The sequence below is a fragment of the Aquarana catesbeiana genome, linkage group LG03, assembly GCF_042186555.1.
Source record: "Aquarana catesbeiana isolate 2022-GZ linkage group LG03, ASM4218655v1, whole genome shotgun sequence".
NCBI classification, from domain to species: Eukaryota; Metazoa; Chordata; class Amphibia; order Anura; family Ranidae; genus Aquarana; species Aquarana catesbeiana.
The window spans coordinates 736,806,502-736,832,180 of record NC_133326.1 but is presented as its reverse complement, the minus strand read 5'-3'; the positions used below and the strand labels follow the sequence as shown (position 1 = coordinate 736,832,180).

At 44.6% G+C, this 25,679-nt stretch overlaps 1 protein-coding gene across 1 annotated transcript in view; it reads right to left on the bottom strand.

Annotated features, from left to right (window-relative positions):
* Positions 1 to 2,951: 2,951 nt before the first annotated feature.
* Positions 2,952 to 25,679, bottom strand: part of LOC141133855 (NACHT, LRR and PYD domains-containing protein 3-like) — a 179,672-nt gene continuing 156,944 nt past the window's right edge. The window contains 4 exon segments of the mRNA XM_073623438.1: positions 2,952 to 3,600; positions 11,342 to 11,415; positions 12,063 to 12,260; positions 23,006 to 23,176. Of these exon segments, the coding sequence (XP_073479539.1) occupies positions 11,376 to 11,415; positions 12,063 to 12,260; positions 23,006 to 23,176 (409 nt within the window). The 3' untranslated portion in view covers positions 2,952 to 3,600; positions 11,342 to 11,375.

Below are 25,679 nucleotides of genomic sequence, written 5' to 3'. Positions count from 1 at the left end.
TATGTTAGAAAGAGCCGCATCACTTTATTATATCCAAGGAGAGGAGAGAGAGGGTGGAGAGAAGTATGCAGGATGGAGAGGAGAGAGAGGGGGGAGAGGAGTATGGAGGATGGAGAGGAGAGAGAGGATAGAGAGGAGAGAGAGGATGGAGAGTAGGGATGAGCTTCGAGTTCGAGTCGAACTCATGTTCTACTCGAACATTGGCTGTTCGCAAGTTCGCCGAACAGCGAACAATTCGAATGCTGCGGAACACCCTTTAAAAGTCTATGGGAGAAATCAAAAGTGCTAATTTTAAAGGCTTATATGCAAGTTATTGTCATAAAAAGTGTTTGGGGACCCGGGTCCTGCCCCAGGGGACATGGATCAATGCAAAAAAAAGTTTTAAAAACGGACGTTTTTTCAGGAACAGTGATTTTATTAATGCTTAAAGTCAAACAATAAAAGTGTAATATCCCTTTAAATTTCGTACCTGGGGGGTGTCTATAGTGTGTCTGTAAAGGGGCGCATGTTTCCTGTGTTTAGAACAGTCTGACAGCAAAATGACATTTGGAAGGAAAAAACTCATTTAAAACTACCGCGGCTATTGCATTGCCGACAATACTCATAGAAGTTCATTGATAAAAACGGCATGGGAATTCCCCACAGGGCAACCCCGAACCAAAAAAAAAAAAAAAAAAATGATGTGGGGGTCCCCCTAAATTCCATACAAGGCCCTTCAGGTCTGGTATGGATATTAAGGGGAACCCCAGCCAAAATTAAAAAAAAAATTGATGTGGGGTTCCCCCTAAATTCCATACCAGACCCTTCAGGTCTGGTATGGATTTTAAGGGGAACCCCGCGCCAAAAAAAAAAAAAAAAACGGCGTGGGGTCCCCCTAAAAATCCATACCAGACCCTTATCCGAGCACGCAACCTGGCAGGCCGCAGGAAAAGAGGGGGGACGAGAGTGCGGCCCCCCCCCTCCTGAACCGTACCAGGCCACATGCCCTCAACATTGGGAGGGTGCTTTGGGGTAGCCCCCCAAAACACCTTGTCCCCATGTTGATGAAGACAAGGGCCTCATCCCCACAACCCTGGCCGGTGGTTGTGGGGGTCTGCGGGCGGGTTGCTTATCGGAATCTGGAAGCCCCCTTTAACAAGGGGACCCCCAGATCCCGGCCCCCCCCTGTGTGAAATGTCAAAAATGTTAAAAATGACAAGAGACAGTTTTTGACAATTCCTTTATTTAAATGCTTCTTCTTTCTCCTTCATCTTCTTCTGGTTCTTCTGGCTCTTTTGATTCTTCCTCCGGCGTTCTCGTCCAGCATCTCCTCCGCGGCGTCTTCTATCTTCTTCTCCTCGGGCCGCTCCGCACCCATGGCATGGGGGGGGGGCTCCCGCTCTTCTCTTCATCTTCTTCTCTTCTTCATCTTCTTCTTCATCTTCTTCTTCTTCTTCTTCTCTTCTTCCTTCTTCTCTTCTTCATTTCTTCTCCGGGCCGCTCCGCAGCCATGCTGTGGCATGGAGGGAGGCTCCCGCTGTGTGACGGCGTCTCTTCGTCTGACGGTTCTTAAATAACGGGGGGCGGGGCCATCCGGTGACCCCGCCCCCCTCTGACGCACAGTGACTTGACGGGACTTCCCTGTGACGTCACGAGGAATGCCACAGGGAAGTCCCGTCATGTCCTGTGCGTCAGAGGGGGGCGGGGCCGTTATTTAAGAACCGTCAGACAAAGAGACGCCGTCACACAGCGGGAGCCTCCCACCATGCCAGTATGGCTGCGGAGCGGCCCGGAGAAGAAATGAAGAAGAGAAGAAGGAAGAAGAGAAGAAGAAGAAGAAGATGAAGAAGAAGATGAAGAAGAGAAGAAGATGAAGAGAAGAGCGGGAGCCTCCCCCCCCCATGCCATGGGTGCGGAGCGGCCCGAGGAGAAGAAGATAGAAGACGCCGCGGAGGAGATGCTGGACGAGAACGCCGGAGGAAGAACCAGAAGAACCAGAAGAAGATGAAGGAAGAAAGAAGAAGCATTTAAATAAAGGAATTGTCAAAAACTGTCTCTTGTCATTTTTAACATTTTTGACAGTTTTTTAGTGAAATGGTAGGGGTAAGTACCCCCTTACCATTTCACACAGGGGGGGGCCGGGATCTGGGGGTCCCCTTGTTAAAGGGGGCTTCCAGATTCCGATAAGCCCCCCGCCCGCAGACCCCCACAACCACCAGCCAGGGTTGTGGGGATGAGGCCCTTGTCTTCATCAACATGGGGACAAGGTGTTTTGGGGGGCTACCCCAAAGCACCCTCCCAATGTTGAGGGCACGTGGCCTGGTACGGTTCAGGAGGGGGGGGCGCACTCTCGTCCCCCCCTCTTTTCCTGCGGCCTGCCAGGTTGCATGCTCGGATAAGGGTCTGGTATGGATTTTTAGGGGGACCCCACGCCGTTTTTTTTTTTTTTTTTTGGCGCGGGGTTCCCCTTAAAATCTATACCAGACCTGAAGGGTCTGGTATGGAATTTAGGGGGAACCCCATGTCAATTTTTTATTTAAATTTTGGCTGGGGTTCCCCTTAATATCCATACCAGACCTGAAGGGCCTTGTATGGAATTTAGGGGGACTCCCACATCATTTTTTTTTTTAATTTTGGTTCGGGGTTGCCCTGTGGGGAATTCCCATGCCGTTTTTATCAATGAACTTCTATGTGTATTGTCGGCAATGCAATAGCCGCGGTAGTTTTAAATGTGTTTTTTCCTTCAAAATGTCATTTTGCTGTCAGACTGTTCTAAACACAGGAAACATGCGCCCCTTTACAGGCATACTATAGACACCCCCCAGGTATGAAATTTAAAGGGATATTACACTTTTATTGTTTGACTTTAAGAATTATTAAAATCACTGCTCCTGAAAAAACGGCCGTTTTTAAAACTTTTTTTTGCATTGATTCATGTCCCCTGGGGCAGGACCCAGGTCCCCAAACACTTTTATTGACAATAACTTGCATATTAGCCTTTAAAATTAGCACTTTTGATTATTCATGTTCGTGTCCCATAGACTTTAACGGTGTTCGCGTGTTCGAACAAATTTTTTTCCTGTTCGCATGTTCTGGTGCGAACCGAACAGGGGGGTGTTCAGCTCATCCCTAATGGAGAGGAGTATGGAGGATGGAGAGAAGTATGGAGGATGGAGAGGAGTATGGAGGATGGAGAGGAGTATGGAGGATGGAGAGTACTATGGAGGATGGATAGAAGTATGGAAAATGTAGAGTAGTATGACAGCAGTAAGAGGAAGATGCGGTCTCTTTCTCTGTATTAGTGATTGTTCCTGTCAGCTTTTATTGATGAGAAACATTAGAAAATGTCTTTTCTCCGCCATGAACGAGTCCTAATAATGAGTCGGATCCTCATCATCATCATCATAGTAAGTATTGATAATATTGGGAAGTGCAGAATCCTACAGAGGGAGAAGAGGGAATTCACAATGGGAGGCGACCATTATATCCATGAAGAGTAGAAGACTTTCCATTAGAGGGTTGCAGAGAAATCCGAGGTGTCGGTGAGAACATCCTCTATACATGGAAGAGGTCCAGCAGATCCAACACCGGGACACAATCACCAGACAAATCTCTGGCCGTCTACAAGAGATAATTGTACAATTACATCGAGATATTACATTGTATACATTCCATGAAATGTTTCATCAATACATATATATATTAAGATTGCTGGGGCTTCTATCCTTAAGGCTTCTATCTCTAAGTGATTCTTTGTACAAGTGATATGCACTTCATTCTCTGCACTGGGTTCTGCCTCACCTGATCATTCCTTCTGTCTCATTACAGGTATGTGTCAGCTCATCCACATCTTCCACCGTTAACTGCAATTGGGATCTGCTTGCTGTCTCTGTGTGTCTCTCTGGTATGTGTCAGCTCATCCACATCTTCCACCGTTAACTGCAATTGGGATCTGCTTGCTGTCTCTGTGTGTCTCTCTGGTATGTGTCAGCTCATCCACATCTTCCACCGTTAACTGCAATTGGGATCTGCTTGCTGTCTCTGTGTGTCTCTCTGGTATGTGTCAGCTCATCCACACCTTCCACCGTTAACTGCAATTGGGATCTGCTTGCTGTCTCTGTGTGTCTCTCTGGTATGTGTCAGCTCATCCACATCTTCCACCGTTAACTGCAATTGGGATCTGCTTGCTGTCTCTGTGTGTCTCTCTGGTATGTGTCAGCTCATCCACACCTTCCACCGTTAACTGCAATTGGGATCTGCTTGCTGTCTCTGTGTGTCTCTCTGGTATGTGTCAGCTCATCCACATCTTCCACCGTTAACTGCAATTGGGATCTGCTTGCTGTCTCTGTGTGTGTGTGTCTCTCTGGTATGTGGCCTTCTCTATCTGTTGCCCTGTGCGAACAACCATGACATTATTTGTTTTTCTGGACTGTCTTACCTAAGTTTTATGTGTTGATCTTGTCTTGGCCTCTTGCTATTCTGACTTTTGAAGCAAAAAGTTCACTTTGATTGCTAGGCACTCTTATAGTCACTCATGATTAATTAACGAACTTCAACCCCACCCTTATAACAGTATATATTTGAGCATCCTTAAGGGGGTAGCACATTGCTGGGGCTTCTATCTCTAAGTGATTCTTTCTACAAGTGATATGCACTTCATTCTCTGCACTTCAGTGATTGCACGAAGCAAACAAATACAGCAATCTGCACTGGAAAGCAGCTAACAGACTGCAGGTGACCCGTCTCTCTATTAAGCTCTCCTTCCACTCTGTAACATGCACTCTCTACCACTGCTCCTGACACTCCTGTCCTCTCTCTTCAAACTCTCTTACCTTCACCCCCCCTCTCCACCCGCCTGCTTATACATATCACCCTGCCTTCTGTCTTCCCCCTACTACTGCTCTTACCAACTCTCGCTCATTCTACATCCATACACTGATAAAACCTCCAGTACTCTGAGACATGCCCCTTCACATAAATCACAGTCCCACATTACCTCCCTCACCCTCCTGCTTCTCCTAATCTCTGGTGACATATCCCCAAACCCTGGGCCACCATCATCTGTCTTTGCCCAACGCTCCCATCCCCCTACACCCTCTGGCAGGAGTCGCAACCCACAGAACTTGGTCCATATTCCTCTTTCCAAAACCAGCCCCCCCTTTTCCTGTGCCCTGTGGAATGCACGTTCTGTCTGCAACAAACTCGCCGCCCTCCACGACCTCTTTATCACAAATTCCTTTAACCTTCTTGCCATTACTGAAACCTGGCTTCATGAATCGGATACTACTTCTCCTGCTTCCATCTCCCATGGGGGCCTTCTCTGGACTCACTCCCCCAGACCAAGTGGACGGAAGGGAGGTGGAGTGGGAATCCTTCTAGCCCCATGCAGCACCTATCAGGTTCTTCACCCACCTCCCTCTCTGACACTCTCCTCTTTTGAGGCACATTGCATTCGTCTTTTCTCTCCCATTTCTCTAAGAATTGCTGTCATCTACCGGCCCCCTGGACCGGTATCAGCCTTTCTTGATGACTTCTCTGCCTGGCTACCCTACTTTCTCTCTTCTGAAATCCCCACAATTATTCTTGGGGACTTCAACATCCCTGTCAACACTAACACTACTATTACTTCTAAACTTCTCAGTCTAACCTCATCGCTTGACCTGAAGCAATGGATACAGGCTCCTACCCACTCCAACGGCAACACCCTTGACCTTGCCTTCTCCTATCTGTGCACTCCGTGCAACCTTTCCAACAATCCATTCCCACTCTCTGATCACCACCTTATTAGTTTTGCTCTCTCCTTGTCTTCCACCTCTTCTCCCTCCAACCGCCCAACAGTTACACGCAGAAACCTTCGCCACCTCAACCCTTCTCTTCTCTACTCTGCTACTGATCACCTCTATGACAAAATCTCCCCCCTGTCCTGCCCCAACCTAGCTACTTTCATTTACAACAGCTCACTGTCCTCCTCCCTAGACAAGCTGGCCCCCCTCACTACACGCAGAATTAGGCCCCGACTGCTACAACCCTGGCAAACAGATGACACCAGAACTCTCAGAAAACGTAGCCGCGCTCTTGAGCGCCTGTGGCATAAGACTAAGACCCAGGAAGACTTCACACAATATAAATCTGCCCTCCTAAAATACTACTCCTGCCTTCACACTGCCAAACAGACCTACTTTATCACACTCATCAACACCTTCTCATCCAGTCCACGTCAACTCTTCTCTACCTTCAACACTCTACTCTGTCCTCCACTGCCTCCACCCACCAACTCAATCACCGCCCAGGAGATTGCCAATCACTTCAAAACTAAGATTGATACAATTCATGAGGAGATCGCCAATGCGCAAAAACCTCCCCCATGCAACACCCCATGTCCACAGATACAGTCATTACTTCCCTCATTCAACCCTGCTACTACTACTGAGGTTGCTAAACTTTTATCTAGCACTCATCTAACCACTTGCCCCCTGGATCCTGTTCCCTCGCAAATGCTACGCTCACCCTCTGACTCGATTCTACGCTCTCTAACTCACATTTTCAACCTCTCCCTCTCTTGTGGCATCTTCCCAAACTCTCTAAAACATGCGCTAGTCACCCCCATACTAAAAAAGCCCTCACTGGATCCCACCAATCTCAACAACTTACGTCCCATCTCCTTACTCTCCTTCTCCTCCAAACTTCTTGAAAGACTGGTCTACAACCGATTAAGTGACCATCTGACCATGAATAAACTTCTTGATCCCCTTCAGTCCGGTTTTCGCCCTCAACACTCCACGGAAACTGCTCTCCTTAAACTCTCAAATGACCTACTACTGGCTAAAGCCAATGGACACTATTCTGTACTACTTCTCCTGGATCTCTCTGCTGCCTTTGACACAGTGGACCACCCACTCCTCCTCGAAAAACTCCACTCCTTTGGTCTCCGTGACTGCACTCTTCGCTGGTTCTCATCCTACCTATCCCACCGCTCCTTCAGTGTCACTTACAACTCTACTTCCTCCTCTCCTCTTCCTTTTTCCGTTGGGGTCCCCCAAGGTTCTGTTCTCGGACCTCTCCTTTTCTCAATCTACACCACCTCCTTGGGTCAGTTGATTGCCTCCCACGGCTTTCAATATCATCTCTACGCTGATGACACCCAAATCTATCTCTCCACCCCCCAGCTCTCTCCATCTGTCTCCTCACGCATTACCAACTTATTAGCAGACATATCAGCCTGGATGTCACATCACTTTCTCAAACTCAACCTATCCAAAACCGAGCTCATATTTCCTCCCTCAGGTGCCACTTCCCCTGATCTCCCTGTCAAGATCAACGGCTCAACTATCAACCCATCTCCCCACGCCAAGGTCCTAGGTGTAATCCTGGACTCTGAACTAACCTTTCGACCCCACATTCTATCACTATCCAAAGCTTGCCGCCTCTGTCTTCGCAACATCTCCAAGATACGCCCCTTCCTAACCATTGACACCACAAAGCTTCTAATCCACTCCCTGGTCATCTCCCGCCTTGACTACTGCAACTCCCTCCTCATTGGTTTACCTCTAAATAGGCTATCCCCACTTCAGTCCATCATGAACGCTGCGGCCAGGCTCATCCACCACACAAACCGCTCAGCATCTGCTACACCCCTCTGCCAATCCCTCCATTGGCTGCCACTCAGTCACCGAATTAAATTCAAGATACTAACTATAACTTACAAAGCCATCCACAACTTGGCCCCTAGCTACATCTCTAACCTAGTCACAAAATACCAACCTAATCGTTCTCTTCGCTCCTCCCAAGACCTCCTGCTCTCAAACTCCCTTGTCACCTCATCCCATGCTCGCCTTCAGGACTTCTCCAGAGCCTCCCCCATCCTCTGGAATGCTCTACCCCAATCCGTCCGTTTTTCTCCTACTTTATCCACTTTCAGACGATCCCTGAAAACTCATCTCTTCAGAGAAGCCTATCTGGCCCCCACCTAACAACTGTACATTTATCTTCTCAATCAGCACATCACCCACAGTTATTACCTCTTGTATCTCTTGACCTCCCCTCTTAGATTGTAAGCTCTAAGGAGCAGGGCCCTCTGATTCCTACTGTATCAAATTGTATTGTATTTGTACTGTCTACCCTCAAGTTGTAAAGCGCTACGTAAACTGTTGGCGCTATATAAATACTGTATAATAATAATAATAATAATAATATATATGTGAATGTGATGTGTATTTGCAAAGTTGTCTCCGGTGGTAATGAGGATGGAGGAGATGATGATGATGAGGTCACTGACGTGACTTGGGTGCCAGATAGAGCAGAGGAGGAAAGTGAGGGTGAGGCACAACCCCAAGGAGGCAGCCATCATGGAAGAGTAGAGAGCAGCCCCCCTATTCCATCACATTGTGGAGCTGTCATCTCCCGGCCCACTTCCCACAGCTCAGCTGTCTGGACCTTTTTTAGAACATGTGCAGCCGATCGCACTGCTGCAATTTGAAACTTTTTCTCAGGCACATCAAGCGTGGCAAAAACACCAACCATTTGGGTACCACATGCTTGACAAGGCATTTAACCTCCCACCACTCAGCCTATTGGCAAGAGCACCAAAGTCTGCCAAAGAGACACCAGAATTTATCCAACAAATCTCTAATCTTGTTCCCAGTGCACTACAGTGTGACCTCATCATACAGACCGGCCCCCCAAGCCGTTATTTATAAAGAAAAAAAATGACATTTAAATAGTTTTACCTGCAAGCTTTCTTTTATAAATATCAGTTTTGCTGCAGCAGGTTCTATACAGGGTACAGATGGGCCACTTTAGAGGCAGACTAAGGAGACCCCCCGGCACTATATTTAATCACATGCCGACCATCGCACGCACATTTACGTCAGCAGAATGACACGGGCAGGCAAAGGGACGTGCACATACATCTCAATGAATTTGCCGCCTAGCGGGCACATGCCCACCTTGGGAATGTGCCTGCGGATCCCACAAACTCGATATTCGCCGGCAGGAATTGCGGATTTTGGCGAGGAGAGGCAGAACGGGGAAACAAGGCATTTCCCTGTTCTGCCTAGCAATATGACAGGGATCGGGAGCAGTGATCTCTGTCATGTTGTAGTGAGCCCATCCCCCCTACAGTTAGAACACATACAGGGAACACACTTAACCCCTTGATCACCCCCTAGTGTTTAACCCCTTCCCTGCCAGTGACATTTATACAGTAATCAGTGGCTATTTGTATCTCTGATCGCTGTATAATTGTCAATCGTCCCAAAATAGTGTCAAAAGTGTCCGATCTGCCCGCCATAATGTCACAGTCCCGATAAAAATCACAGATTGCCGTCATTACTAGTAAAAAAAAAAAGTAATAAAAAAAATGCCATAAAGCTATCCCCTATTTTATAGACGCCATAACTTTTGCGCAAACCAATCAACATATGCCTATTGCGATTTTTATTACCAAAAATATGTAGAATACATATCGGTCTAAACTGAGGAAGAAATTTTTTTTTTTTTTTATACATTTTTTGGGGATATTTATTATAGCAAAAAGTAAAAAATATTGCTTTTTTTCAAAACGGTTGCTCTTTTTCTGTTTATGACGCAAAAAATAAAAACCATAGAGGCGATCAAATACCACCAAAAGAAAGTTTTATTTGTGGGAAGAAAAGGATGTCAATTTTGTTTAGGTACAGTGTCTCACGACTGCGCAATTGTCAGTTAAAATAAAGCAGTGCCGAATCGCAAAAAATGCTCTGGTCAGGAAGGGGGTAAATCCTTCCAGGGCTGAAGTGGTTAAAGGATTTTTTTTATTTTTATTGTTTCACTTTAAGCATCATTAAAATCACTTCTCCTAAAAGATTGTTTAAAAAAAATGTCATTGATGTCCCCCAGGGCAGTACCCCCATACCTTCTTTATGGCCATTTACTTGCATTGAAAGCCTTCTAAATGGAGACTTTTGCAGTTCAGGTCCCATAAACTACAATGAGGTTTGTCATTTGGGTCCAATTTTTTGTGATGTTTGAAAGTTCTGACATGAAAAGAACATGAGGGTGTTCGGCCCATCACTAGTGACTACACGTAATGCTCTGCAGTGGGATGGTTGACATGTAATGCTCTGCAGTGGGATGGGTGACACGTAATGCACTGCAGTGGGATGGGTGACATGTAATGCTCTGCAGTGAGATAGGTTATATGTAATGCTCTGCAGTGGGATTGGTGACATGTAATACTCTGCAGTGGGATGGGTGACATGTAATGCTCTTAAGTGGGTTGGGTGACACGTAATGCTCTGCAGTGGGTTTTGTAACATGTAATGCTCTGCAATGGGATAGGTGACACATAATGCTCTGCAGTGGGATGGGTGACATGTAATGCTCTGCAGTGGGTTGGGTGACAGGTAATGCTCTGCAGTGGGATTGGTGAAATGTAATGCTCTGCAGTGGGATGGGTGATATGTAATGCTCTGCAGTGGGATGGGTGACACGTAATGCTCTGCAGTGGGATGGGTGACACGTAATGCTCTGCAGTGGGATGGGTGACAGGTAATGATCTGCAGTGGGATGGGTGACACGTAATGCTCTGCAGTGGGATTGGTGACATGTAATGCTCTGCAGTGGGTTGGGTGACATGTAATGCTCTGCAGTGGGATTGGTGAAATGTAATGCTCTGCAGTGGGATGGTTGACATGTAATGCTCTGCAGTGGGATGGGTGACACGTAATGCTCTGCAGTGGGATTGGTGACATGTAATGCTCTGCAGTGGGATGGTTGACATGTAATGCTCTGCAGTGGGTTGGGTGACACGTAATGCTCTGCAGTGGGATTAGTGAAATGTAATGCTCTGCAGTGGGATGGTTGACATGTAATGCTCTGCAGTGGGATGGGTGACATGTAATACTCTGCAGTGGGTTGGGTGACACGCAATGCTCTGCAGTGGGATAGGTGACATGTAATGCTCTGCAGTGGGATGGGTGAACAGAATCTGCCGTGGGCCGCTGTCACTCATAGAGAGGAGGCGGGGCAGAGGCGTGGCTCCAATCAGATGACAATGAAGGCGGAGCAGTAGTGGTGATGTGATGTGTGGTGCAGCCAGTGTGTCACCGCAGGCTTTAGTACAATAGATATGAGCGCGCATGCGCGGGTGCCCCTATCAGATCAGTGCTGTGAAGGGGGCACCGGTCACACAACAACACAGGAAGTGGGCAATACTGAGCAGAAATGATGTCATTTAGAAGAGGAAAAGAAGACAAAGATTACTATTACTGGAATTCTATATTTAAGGATCAGAAAGAGAAAATAAAAGCTGAGAGTTCATATGACTTTACTCTGATATCATTCCTTTCCGGACATTCTCTTCATATCCGGATCCGTGTATTACCTGAGAGGGGGAGGGGCTCTCACACACCATCTTCTTATCTTCTTCTGTCTATACGTACATCCCAGCCTCCAACCCTTCATAGAAGAATAAAATGAGAGTGTTAGAGGAGGAAATGTTGCTGTGATGATGGAGGGGGGAGGGGCTCATACTGTGCTCTGTAAGAAATGATGGAAAAGTGAGGGGCCCTCACCATGGCAGGGGCCACACACTCATGTCCATCCAACCATTGGGATAGCAGACTGTATGACTGGTGTGCTGGGCTGTCATGTGTACAGGCTGAGAACACACATCTGATTGGCTCAGTTATACTGACACATTGGATGGACCTCGGGGGGATGGGGGGTTATTTTTCTGTAAAGGTAAAACCTTGTGGAAGATTGGAGGATCTGACTAAGATTATTATTGGTGGATCTGATTTTCCCCATCCCCCATCTGTAATGATAAAACTTGGGATGAGGAATAAATTCTCCATCATCTGGGAAATCTGTGACTGGCCCAGGAAATCTCAATCATCTCTCTCATTATCTGTAGAACTACAGAGACCTCCAATGGGTTCTACAGAAATTGTATAGAATGTTTGTCACCCGTCCTTCCATTTTCATTACAGAGCAGCCCGGGTGTCAGAAGACCTCCCAACAATGTCCCACCTCCATCATCTCATCACCATCCAATGTTGTCTACATTTTACTATTCACATTCTAAGACTTAGTATGTGTGTTACCTCCAATACAACAGATCTTCCCGTCTCTTCACAGAGAAGCCGGCATTCCGGAGGACCTCACAACGTCGTCTCACTTCTGACTCCGACATCTTCTTATCATCATCCAATGTTATCTGCAGAGAGGTCAGAGTTCGGTTTGTGGAGATAACGGAGCAAAGATCATCACAGCACCATAATGTCACTTTACATGCCCAAACACTGGAGGGAGAAGCAGAAAAAAGGTGAAATGTTCTTCCAGGGAGGGGCAGAAGTAGACACATCCAATGAATAATCAGTGGGCGGGGTCTTAGAGAATTAAATGTTTTTCCAGGGAGGGGCAGAAATAGACACATCCACTGACATTTATATATATTTTATATCTCAGATTGAAATCTTCCCTTCCCCCTCCCCAGGGGTGGAGCTCATCATTTCCGCTCTGCAATGCCTCCTGGGAGATTTGTGTCACCAATCGGCATAGCCGGGCCATACCATCCCATTATTTGTAAACCGGAAATGACGTCATGCGAGGCGGCGGCCATTTATAAAAAGGGTAACCAGGCTTTTGTTGCCATGGTGACCAAATCTTCTTATACACAGTGATGGGCGGTGGGGGAGGGGCTGGAACATCTCATCTCTCATTACATACAAAGCCCGGGGGGGGGCAGAGGGGACACACCATTACTAATCATTTATAATACAGGAATAGGAGGGGGCAGTTTTGATGGGCAATTTTGATGAGGCAATGGGATGGGGCAATTTTGGGGCAACAAGATGGGTGCAGCTTTCATGTTCAGTTTTGATGGGGCAATTTGATGGGACAGTTTTCATGGTGGCAGTTAATGAAGCAATTTTGATGGGGGCAAGTTTGATGACGGCAATAGGATGGGGCATTTTTTTGGGGGCAATATGATGGAGCAATAGGATGGGAGCAGTTTTGATGGGACAATTTTGATGGGGCAATTTTGATGGGGCAATTTGATTGGGGTAGTATAATGGGGCAATTTTGATGGGGCCATTTTAATGGTGGGAGTATAATGGGGCCATTTTGATAGGGAAGTTTTGATGGGGCAATAGGATGGATAGGGGCAGTTTTGATTGGGGCAGTTTGATGGGGCAATAGGATAGGGCACTTTTGAGGGTGGCAGTAGAATGGGGCTATAGGATGGGGCAGTTTTGATGGGAGCAATATGATGGGGCAATTTTGATGGGGGCAGTTTTGATGGGGCAGTTTAATGAGGGCAATAAGATGGGGCAGTTTTGATGGGGCAATTTTATGGGGCAGTTTTGATGGGGCCATTTTGATGGTGGCAATATGATGGGGGAAGTTTTGATGGGGGCAGTTTTGATGGGGGCAGTTTTGATGGGGGCAATATAATGGGGCAGTTTTGATGGGGCAATAGGATGGGGCAATTTTGATGGGGCAATTTTATGGGGCAGTTTTGATGGGGCAGTTTGATGAGGGCAATAGGAAGGGACAGTTTTGTTGGGGCAATTTTATGGGGCAGTTTGATGAGGGCAATAGGATGGGGCCATTTTGATGGGGGCAGTTTTGATGGGGCAATTTTATGGGGCAGTTTTGATGGGGCCATTTTGATGGGGTAGTTTTGATGGGGCAGTTTTGATGGGGGCAGTTTTAATGGGGGCAGTAGGATGGGGCAGTTTTGATGGGGGCAATTTTGATGGGGGCAGTTTTGATGGTGCAAATTTATGGGGCAGGTTGATGAGGGCAATAGGATGGGGCAGTTTTGATGGGGCAATTTTATGGGGCAGTTTAGACGGGCAGTTTGATGAGGGCAATAGGATGGGACAGTTTTGTTGGGGCAATTTTATGGGGCAGTTTGATGAGGGCAATAGGATGGGGCAGTTTTGATGGGGGTAATAGGATGGGGCAATTTTGATGGGGGTAATATGATGGTGGCAGTATGATGGGGCAATTTTGATGGGGCAGTTTTAATAGCGGTAATATGATGAGGCAGTTTTGATGGGGCAATTTGGTGGGGCAGCTTCTGCAAAAGGTAATTACTTTTTAAACAATGCTAATTGTAAATGATAAATGATTTCTGTACAGATGTTATATATATATATATATATATATATATATATATATATATATATATATATATATATATATATATATATATATATATATGATATGGACATTCTCTGTATTGGTGATTTAAGCACAAGAGACTCCATTTTGTTCTGACTGTTGAAATGTGTTCTGTGATCTTCACCTCACACACAGACACATCTTCTACTAGAAGCTCTCTCTGTCTCTACTCCCCCCTCCCCCCTCCAGGATTTACTTTTACAATTGTTCTATTCTCCAGCTTTTAATAATATATTTCTATTTCTTAGCTTATAATAACATCTCACACCTCCCCTTTCTTATCTATGTATAAAATAACATGTAATAATACATTTTTGCATGGAACGGACATTTTACACACAGTGATTGAGTCCTGTGAATCTCTTCCTGCAGCTTCACTATTAACTTTTGTTTTAGAGAAATAATTCCATAACTATATATATATATATAATCTGCACAGAAACAAGGGACATCATTTACAATTATCATCTTTTATAAAGTAATTACCTTTTGCAGGAGATTTTTGTATTTCTAGATTTATAATCTTTGTAAATGTAGATAAACTTCCTGCTTCCTGGAGGGGGAGGGGAGGTTTCCATAGCTAAGGGGCGGAAACTTCCTCTGACACTGCTGTTGCTATGGTAACCCAATCTACAACCTATTACACAGCTCGTGCTGCTCTAAGCATGTGCGAGATCTGGAGGTGCATGCTGGGTAACCATGAAATACAGGAAGAGATACAGTCTGGCTTCAGATGCCCACACATAAGATGGCGGCGGCCTGCTGGGACTTACAAAAGTAAGAAAACAATGCTGCAAAAATACAAAGTGGACCTTGGATTACAGCGTACCTTTACTAGAATACATTCATCATGAGGATTATAGGGGGAGGCTTATCTACAAAGTAACATTTCTCCTGGAGCTCCGCTTTATATATACAAATGCCATAAAAGTCCCCCTTAGGGGTATTTATTTTGTTTCTAACAAGTTTTTGGATGTGGCACCACTGAGAGGAAATCCTCACCGACTCCATTTCTACAATTACTGTATAAAGTTCTTAGTTTTCTGTATAAAGTGTATTAATACCAATTCATTATTCTGCAGCACATTGTTCCAGCACTGAGGTTGTGGTAGTAGCAGACATATATTATATGTAGTATTTGCTTTGTATTATAATTGTTGTTGTGTAATTATTATTTGGAAGTATCAGGATCAGGTGGTTAGGTGGTTTGTTACATAGTTTTTTTTTTTTGCGGCAAAATCTTTTTATTGAACAAAAAGAGAGGATTACATACAATCGATCATCTTGACAGTCATCTAGGTTAATAAACAAGATTATCAATTATAGGCGTACATTTGCTTTCTTTACTTATATGAATATTGGCCTAGTACGATATTGTTTGTGTCATATACAGCCATTCAACTCTATATAAAATTCAAGGTAAGGTAAAAATCGGCCTTATTGACACTCATTATATCCAATGTGCGGTCAAGTTTTAGGGGATGGAAATAAACAGTAGAGATCTGTGATCCACCATATTTAGTTGAGTCAACGGGGAGAGGGGGTCAGTTTAATCTATCATGTTTGGATTTTTGATTATACACATGTTTCAGGGGTTTTTAGCCACCTATCCCAGATCTTATTGTACTTGGATGGACACCCTCTATTAGAGTACATTAGTTTCTTGTATGGCAGAACTGTATTAATTTCTATTAGCCATTGCAACAAATTCCGGCGGAGTGGGCCTCATCCAGGATCTGGCTATGATTTTGCGAGCAGAGAAAAGCGTTTCATGCAAAAATATTTTTGTGAATTTATCAAAATCTGGGTCTGGAAAAATTCCCAGGAGGCATGGCTTTGGCTGCAGTGTGATGGGGGAGCCCATTTTATCGTGTAGGAACTGCACCACCTGCATCCAGAAGGCTTGAATCTTAGGGCATTGCCACAATAGGTGAAAATAAGTACTCACTGCCTGACTACACATTTTGCAGTCAGTAGATTGGTTACTTTTGTATTTAGAAACTCTAAGAGGTGTGAGATACGCTCTATGTGTTATGAAAATTTGTGTTAAGCGGTCTGATAATTTAGGAGACACTAGTTTGCATGTATCGAGTGCATCACTCCACTCAGAGTCCTCTAGGGGGCCCAACTCCCCCTCCCACCTGGTCTTGAGTGCGTATGCAGATGAAGTTGCCTGGGGGAGTGTTAGCATGCTGTAGAATTGTGAAATCAATTTCTTTGGGTCAGGACATTTTACTGCTGCCAGTAGGGGGTTATCATTCAAGTTTAGATCATCTAGGGGAAACTGCGCATGAAATGCATGTCTCAATTGTATATATCTGTAAAACATTTGTTCTGGCAGTGCAAATTCTGTTTTTAAACTATTGAAAGACTTCAGTTTTCCATTATGAGTGATTTGAGCCAGATAAACTATTCCCCTCGAACTCCATACTCTATTGTCATGTAGAAGGTTAAACTCTGGTAGGGACGTGTTATGCCAAAGATAAGTGCAGCTATGGGGAGACATAACATTCATTCTATCAGAGGCCATCTCCCACACCCTCCTGTATTGGTATAAAAGTGATTTTCGGTCCTTCTTTTGGCCCTTGTCTCTTCCTTCACCCGTTATTGCTACCAGGGAGTCTAGAGTTTGCCTAGTCCATTTCGGACAAAGAGAGTGTAAAAATCTATCCCTGTCTACTTTATCTATATGGAAAATCTGCAAAAGTTGGGCCGCTACATAGTATGTATTAAAATCAGGTAATGCCATTCCGGCAAGATCCGTTGGATGTTTTAATTTATGCCAAGGGAGTTTGTGCCTGTTGTTGCCCCAGACAAACGGTTTGATGAGAGTCTCAAGTATTTTGAAATGCTTAAGTACCAAATACACAGGTGAATGCCAAAGTATATATAGAACCTTTGGTAAAAGGACCATTTTTATTAAATTTATTCGTCCCATCACTCCCAGTGGGAGGCGGGCCCATGCCTGTGTCTTTTGTCTAAGCATTTCCTGCAGTGGCGCAATATTAAGTGGGATGTAGTCTGATGGGATTCGGGTGGTTTGTATTCCCAGGTACTTTATGGTATCTACTCTCTGTAGGGGAAGTAGAGCCCTATCTTTAGGCGGCGGAAAGCTATCTAGAGGAAGTATTTGGGATTTGTCCCAATTAATCCTGAGTCCAGAGAATGCGCCGAAACGCTCTATAAGGGCCAGTGCTAGTGGTAGGGAATCTTCAGAGTCATCAAAATACAGCAGGGTATCATCAGCATATGTGCTTATTTTTTCCACTATCTCCCCCCTCCGTAGGCCCACTATTCCTGGATGTTCCCGTATAGCTATTGCAAGGGGTTCTGCCGCCAGTGCATATAGCAATGGCGACAGCGGGCATCCTTGTCTCGTACCCCTGGATAGAGGGAATTGCTCAGAGGGCCATCCATTTGCCAAAACTCTCGCCACCGGATCCTGGTACAAGAGCTGGATCCATTTTATAAATCTGGGACCTAGCCCAAACCTACCCAGGCAGGTCCACAAGTACCTCCATTCGACTGAGTCGAATGCCTTGGCTGTGTCCAAGGCAATGACTATTCTGGACCCAACGTTATCATGTTTCGTTTGGAGATTGATAAACAGCCTCCAGAGGTTGAAAGACGTGTTTCTCCCTGGCATGAACCCAGCCTGATCCCCATGAACCAGCGACAAGATAACTGTATTAAGGCAAATGGCAAGAATTTTGGCAAGAATCTTAATATCCACCTGAAGCAGGGAAATGGGACGATAAGACTCCGGAAGATGTGGATCTTTTCCTGATTTGGGAATTAGTATTATAGTAGCTTCTCTCATAGAGGCTGGGAGGTCTGAATTTTCAAAAATGGAATTGTATAATGTGAGTAGTCTAGGGATCAACTGGTCTGAGTATGTGGAATAGAATTCCACAGGCAAGCCATCTGAGCCCGGGGCCTTAGACCTGGGGAATGCAGCGATCGCCCTAGATATTTCATCTCCTGTTAAAGGGGCTTCTAGTTCTTTCATTTGCTCCTCTGTTAGTTTAGGGATTGATATTTTCAGCTAAAAAAGATTCCATTAAGGTGACATCATCTGGAGCTGTGGTAGTGTATAGAGCAGCAAAAAAATCTTTAAATAAGGATGCTACTTCTGTAGGCTCTGTCACCAAAACTCCATCTTGTGAACGAAGGGAGATCACCACCGGGGGTCTCTCCTCACAGTGCACCATATATGCAAGTAACTTCCCGGCCCTTTCTCCATATTCAAATGATTTTTGTTTATGGAAGAAAAGTTTGCGTTTGGATTTTTCATAGTGTATCTGATCTAATGATCTGGAACATATTTTGAGATTATTGGCTTTGTCTGTGGTAGGATCAATTAATAAGGCCTTCTCTGCCGCTTGTAAGTGTTTAATTGCGATGTCAGTAGTTATTGCAGAAGCGCGTTTCAGCTTATTGATACGCATGATAAGTATCATGCGTGCATGTTTTTTGAATGTTTCCCAAACTATTTGCGGAGTCGCCATTAAATCGCAAAAAATTGGTCCCATTCAATAGCGAGATCATCGTCTTCTGGAAACAGAGTCAGCCAGAAGGGGTTCAGTCTCCATGAATTTGGAGGTCTTGTGTGTGGCAAGGAGAGTGTGGCCCAATACGGGCAGTGATCAGAGAGTGATCTAGGGTGAAATCCCACTTCCAACAATCTAGGGAGTAGTATTTTGGATATAAGAATAAGATCTACTGTATGCGGGACATAGAGTTGTGTGAGGTGGAGAAGCATGAGTAGGCCCTTAATGTGGGGTGTTTATATCTCCATGTGTCGACTAGATTAAAGTCGTCAAGGAGCCTTGCAAATCTTGTTGGGTGTTGGGGTGCAGTTGTAGAGAGTGATCCAGCTAGTCTGTCTAATGTTGGGTCTAGCACAGTATTAAAATCACCGAGCCATATAGCTGGTGTATTAGGATACATAGCCATAAAATCAAATCCCTTAGTCAGGGTGGAGAACTGAAATGGGGGTGGTACATAATACGCCAGTAATAGTATGGGGTCACCATGTATTTTAACTTTCAGAAAAACATATCTACCTTCTGGGTCTGTCTCCGAACCCTGGAGCTCAAAGTGTGTGGTTTTAGTGACTAGTATCGATACTCCTCTAGAGTGAGTGGTATGCACTGAGTGGTACGCCCATCCCATCCATGGACGCTTAAGTGTCTTCTGTACCGAACCTTCTGCGTGTGTCTCCACCAGTACCACCACATCAGCTCTTTGCTTTTTAAGTTGGGCAAAAACAGCTGATCTTTTTATTGGGTCCCTAACCCCTCGCACATTCCATATTACTAGTTTCAATGAGGCCATGGGGTGAAGTACTTATAGGAATCAGCTCCAGGATTCGGATCACCCTTAGAGTTAGTCGATGTTAGAAGCAATCTCCAATATGTAACTGTCAACAATATTGTCATTATTTCCCCATGGTTCCCAAAAAGACCGGTTTGTACATAATAAAAGACTTTGCCTTGTAACTTTATTAACCATAGATCCCCCCTCCCCGCCCTGCACTGTCCCCAACTGGTGCGGGCTATTTCCCTAAACTGCCAACATGGTATAAACATTGTCCAGCCTGAGAGGAGAACTGCACTAACTAAACAAATACAGAAAAGGGCGTTTGATAGCCATACAGCGAACCCCATGTTGGTATCCGCAAACGCAGCTATTACAGCAATAATCCATGCATGTCCTCCCAGGCTGGAAACTGTGATTAGTGGGGCGGCTTTATGCTGCATAACGTAGCATTGAGTAGGACTATGCTCACTGCTACTGTGAGCTCACAGGCATAATGCTTCCCTCCGCCGAGGGAAATGTTGAGCAAACATTTTCAGAGAACAAATAATGAATGTATATGTACCCCAAAATTAGTATGAAAGTTGGAGGGCTGTTTCCCCCCTCCCCTCTCCCCCGTAAACCTCGTATAATGATACCAAACTACAATGCTTATGCAAAAGTGTCACTCTCAACCATGTAGGAGGCATTACACTAGAGAAGTCAAATAAGATGTTCCAGGCATAGTTACTGGTATAGTGCAACATCTCACATCTCAGAGGCAGCAGTCTCAGAAAGCTATGTCTGAATGCAACCCACTGCCTCTCTCTCAGTAGGAAATATTCAAAGGAGCAGGGCACCTTTCTGTAATGTAGTGACTGTACACCTTGTTCTAGGCTTGTGTACTGGTAAGTAGCTTCCCTTTGTACCACTGGAGCAACAGCATCAATGAGCAATGTCTTTATGCAGGCGGTTGCTCCTTCCTTTTTATATAGATGTGCATAGAGGTGTACAGTAGGGTTGCTGTGATCAGGCAGGCATGCACACTGTTCCAATCATGGTTGCTGGCATAGTACAACATCCTCCATTCCAAGAGTAACAAAAGCAGAAAACAATGTTTATATGCAAGACATAGCCCCTTCCTCTTGTATAGAAGTGTTCAGGGGTGTATAGCTGATGCATCAGAACAGCGTATTAACTTTGAGGCACAGGGTAAGGGACATAGTTACTTATCTGCGATCCTCCCTCTGCTCCAACCATGAAATGACTGCTTCTGGATCATCAAAAAAGTAAACGCGGTCATCTCCCTCTACGCGTAACCGAGCTGGGAAAAGCATTGCATATTTTACATGTTTGATGCGAAGTCTTCGTTTGGCTTCCATGAATGTTTTGCGCTTACGCTGTACTTCGGCCGAAAAATCTGGGAATACCGCGATCGTTTTGTTACCGAAAGGGATATTGCCTTTTTCTCTACTGAGGCGGAGTATGGCATCCCTGTCTTTGAAATTGAGAAATTTGGCTATAAATGTGCGCGGGGGCGCTCCAGTTGGTGGTGGTCTGCCCGACATGCGGTGCGCCCTCTCCACAACAAAGGTGGGGGAGAAGGCCTCTCTGCCATAAGTGTCACAAAGCAGTGATTCAAGGAACGTGGTAGAATCACCCCCCTCTGCTCCCTCAGGGAGACCTATGAATCTGAGGTTGCAGCGTCTGATTCTGTTCTCAAAATCGTCCTGCTTTTGCAGGATTTGGTTGACTTGTAACTGTATAGCTTCTGTGGAGTGTTGGAGGGGGGGAGGGAGTCCTCCACTATACCCAGGCGGGTCTCAGCCTCAGTGACTCTGTCTCTCAATTTCTGAAAATCCTGTCTCACCAGGGAAATATCTACCTTCACTTCTTCAATTCGTGCTGTGAGTGTAGACTGACATGCAGCCACTGCTTCCTGGCAGATGGTTATGGCTTCCAGTACCTTTGCTGTGTCTGCATTCACAGCGGTCTCCTCTCCCCTCGTGGCGCCGCCATCTTGCCCAGAGGATTCTTTCTCCTTCTCCTGTCGGCGGTATTGATCCAGCTTGGATGTCGTTGCGGCCGGCTTCTTCGGCGGTGACATGATCCCAGCAGTAGTGTGATGCAGTCAGGGTCAGTTTGGGGTCTTGTTATTCGGGTAAAATTTCAGGATTTGTTCTTAAGGATAGACTGTCGGCGGAGCTCCGCTGCCTTGCGTCCTATCCCATGCCGCTCCAGGCCACACTCCCGGTTTGTTACATAGTTACACAGCCGTATAGTAACACTGGGGTTGTGGTAACACTTACCTCTATCTACAGGTAGGTTGTCTGTCTGTGTAATATAGAGCAGAGCTACACTAGTTTGTTATTTAGTGTATAAAATATGTACAAAGATAAAGAATGACAGAAAATACAACAAAGACAAAAGGACAGACACAGTCTGGCTGTGAGAATAAAAGAGAAATAAACTTTTTCTGAGGATTATCCTGTGACAGGAACATGTCAGGAACATCCGCTATTCACTGGTTAGACCGGCACCATGGGAATCCCCCTGTCCATATCTCAGGATCCTCAATTTATGGATGTGGGTGGAGTTTAGTCATCATCCAATCAACCCTGGGGGGTGTTCCCTGCCCAGCCCACAAACTGGTCCTGTGTTCTGAAGGAACCAGAGCTAAATGGGCCATGAATGGTTCTGATGGATGAGGATTGGATTTCTAACACCGGCATGTCAGTCTGATCCCAACAAGACCAATCAGTGCTTGTCTGGTGTGATCAGACTCCATAGAACCATTCTGGGGGTTTCTCCTGGATTCTATCCTCACTACACATACAATGTTATATGTACATGTACCCCAACATGTGTACAATCAGGAGGAATTATTTCCATCTCTCTACAATTAATATTTTATTTTGTATGAGAGATAAAATAGATTCCTCTGATCTCTGATATAAATCAATGTCTGGCAGACAGTTCGGGGTCTTCTCACTTTATCGGCCTCGTCCTCTGCTGGGCTTGTAGATGAAATGACTAGGACTTCTCTTTGAGGCTCAGTGAGGTGACAATTTTATATCTACAAGGATGGGGGGATTTTATTGGCATCTAGGGGTCACTTCTGGTCTAGAGACTCGCTCTGTCCTTCCAGATTCTAATTGAGGACCATCTGTCTATGATTGGTCACTGAATGAAGAGAATACGGAGTCCTGTGCGTCTTCTGGTCTGTTTCAGGACTGAATTCAGCCCAAAATTCAGGTAGAAATCTGACCTGAAGCGGTGAATGGAGAAGCACCGGACCCCCTGCTGTGAGCCGCTGTGACCTCCAGTGTGACCCCAGCCAAAGTCTGACCTCTGATAGTCAGTGGAGGGGGGAGGGGATGAAAGCCAATAACAGCGAGTGACCTGAAGGACTATGATGGGAACTCCCAGTGTAACCGGCCAATCAGAAGTCTGTCTTTGTATAACTTTCATCTAGATGACATGTCTGGATCCCTCACATAGAAGATTTATACCAGAATCCTGCAGAATATTATATCATTTATAGGATAATTCTCACCGCAGACTCTGCAGAGTACAGCCAGGATGTCTGAGCCCCTCACATAGAAGTTTTATTCCAGAGTCTTCCAGAGTATTATATGATAAATCCAGTGTGGTGAGGGATCGATTATTGATAAGTATGGATCGGAGATCATCCTAGCTGGAGGAAGTCACACCACATTTCCACAACCTGCAGAGACAAATCCAGACACATGATATTATATTATAAGATGAATATGAGGAATTATTCCCATTTAGTGAAAAGTAACATAACATCACTAGAGCGGAATATGAGGATATACAGAATGTTACACAGAGGAAAGATCTTGTTATTAGGGAAGCTGATAATGGTGAATCTGTTGTAGTACTTATGTCTACACAGTATAAAGAGGGGGCGCTGTGACAGCTCAGTCACCCCCTTATGTACCCGGTTATTAAGCAGGACCTCACACAGTGTCTCATACAGAGGCTTCTGAAATTGATAGATAAAGGAAAGGATCTGGGGGGGTTTATGAAATAAAACAGCAGAATTTCTGATGGTGGATACCCCAGTGACCCCAATATTCCATCACCTTCCTAAAGTCCACCAATCAGGAGTTCCCATTGAAGATCACCGGATTGTGGCAGGAATAGGATCCCTTATAGAGAATGTAGGGGGGGGGGTGGATATACATTTCCAGCCTTTAGTGCTGAGACTTCTGGGATATATTAGAGATACAAGTACTATATTGGTGGATATTCCACATTTACAATGGGATTCTACATTCACATGGGGGACACTTCACATTAAAGCACTTTATTCTTCCATCCCCCATTCTTTAGTGTCTCCAGCAATCAGATATCATCTCCATAGATATAGATCATATACTAGGATGTTACAGGAATTATTACAGAGGATGTGAAGGATGAAGGTTTTTTACCTTAACCACTTCAGCCCTGGAAGGATTTACCCCCTTAATGACCAGAGCACTTTTTACAATTTGGCACTGCGCTGCTTTATCTGGTAATTGTGCGGTCATGCAATGCTGTACACAAACTAAATCTGTGTCCTTTTTTCCCACAAATAGAGCTTTATTTTGGTGGCATTTTATCACCTCTGGGATTTTTATTTTTTGCAATATAAATGAAAAAAGACCGACAATTTTGAAAAAAAAAATATTTCTATTTTTTGTTATAAGAAAAATCCAATAAAGTCAATTTTAGTCATATATTTAGGCCAAAATGTATTCAGTCACATGTCTTGTGTAAAAAATAATGTAATAAGTGTATATTTATTTGTTTGTGCAAAAGTTATAATGTCTACAAACTATGGTACATTTACTGGAATTTACACAGATTTTACTTTAATCTAATTTCTTGAGGTGCTAAAATGACAGGGCAGTACAAACCCCCTAAATGACCCCATTTTGGAAAGTAGACACCCCAAGCTATTTGCTGAGAGGTATGGTGAGTATTTTGCAGATCTCACTTTTTGTCGGAAAGTTTTGGAAATTTAAAAAAGAAAAAAAAATTCCTTTCCTTTCTTAATTTTCCAAAACAAATGAGATCTGCAAAATACTCACCATGCCTCTCAGCAAATATCTTGGGGTGTCTACTTTCCAAAATGGGGTCATTTGGGGGGGTTGAACTGTCCTGGCATTTTATGCCCAACATTAGAAGCTTATGTCACACATCACCCACTCTTCTAACCACTTGAACCACCAAGTCCTTTCTGACACTTTTTTTTTACATGAAAACATTTTTTTTTGCTAAAAAATTACTTTGAACCCCCAAACATCATATAATAAATGTTTTTGCCATACCAGAAAAACTAGAGAGTTTGCCACATCCCTGTATATATAGAGAAAGTTAGAATACCCCCAATTGGGACTTTAAATTGGCAAAAACAGTGGAGTGCAGTAGAATACAAAAGTACGTATATAGAGTAGTTTCTCTCCAGTAACCAAGAACACTTTCTGGTAACCAAATCCGGTACCCAACGTGTTTCAGGTTCAAAGTCCTTTCATCAGGGGTATTTGTATAGGAGATTTTAAATTTGAGATCTGGTTAATGGCACCGCAATAAAACACACAGAGTATTCAGGCAAGACTGAAATTAACATTGTCAGTGGATGGCGTATGTAGAGGTCTAATTCAACCTATAGATTTGAAATGTAACGCAGGAAAGGAACGTGTTAGTGGTCCCTCAGGCCAGGGGATGTGCAGCTGGAAATGATAACTTTACAGCTTCTATGGAGATCTCTTATTAGGGGTCAGAATAGGACATTGGTCAGGGTCCTGTGTAAATGGTGACACTATGTTGGAATGCTGTGTATCGTTCCTTAAGCTATGTACAGGGGGTCCATAAGGAACGCCATCCGGTCTGGCAAAGTCTGCAGACATATATATCATATATTTTTTAAAGAAGCCCTACAGATTAAAATGGTGGGTGTTATATTTTTTTCACAAAGTATTTGCACAGTGATTTTTCAAACATTTTTTTTTAATTGTAATGCACAAAAACACACTATATTGCCCAAATGTTTCGTGAAATATAAAATATGATCTTATTCCGAGTACATAGATACCAAACACGACATGCTTTACAATTACGCACACCCGCACAGCGGCAACAAACTATATACATGTTAAAAAACCTTTAAATGCCTTTACAGGTTATCACTTTAAATTTACAGAGGACATCTACTGCTAGAA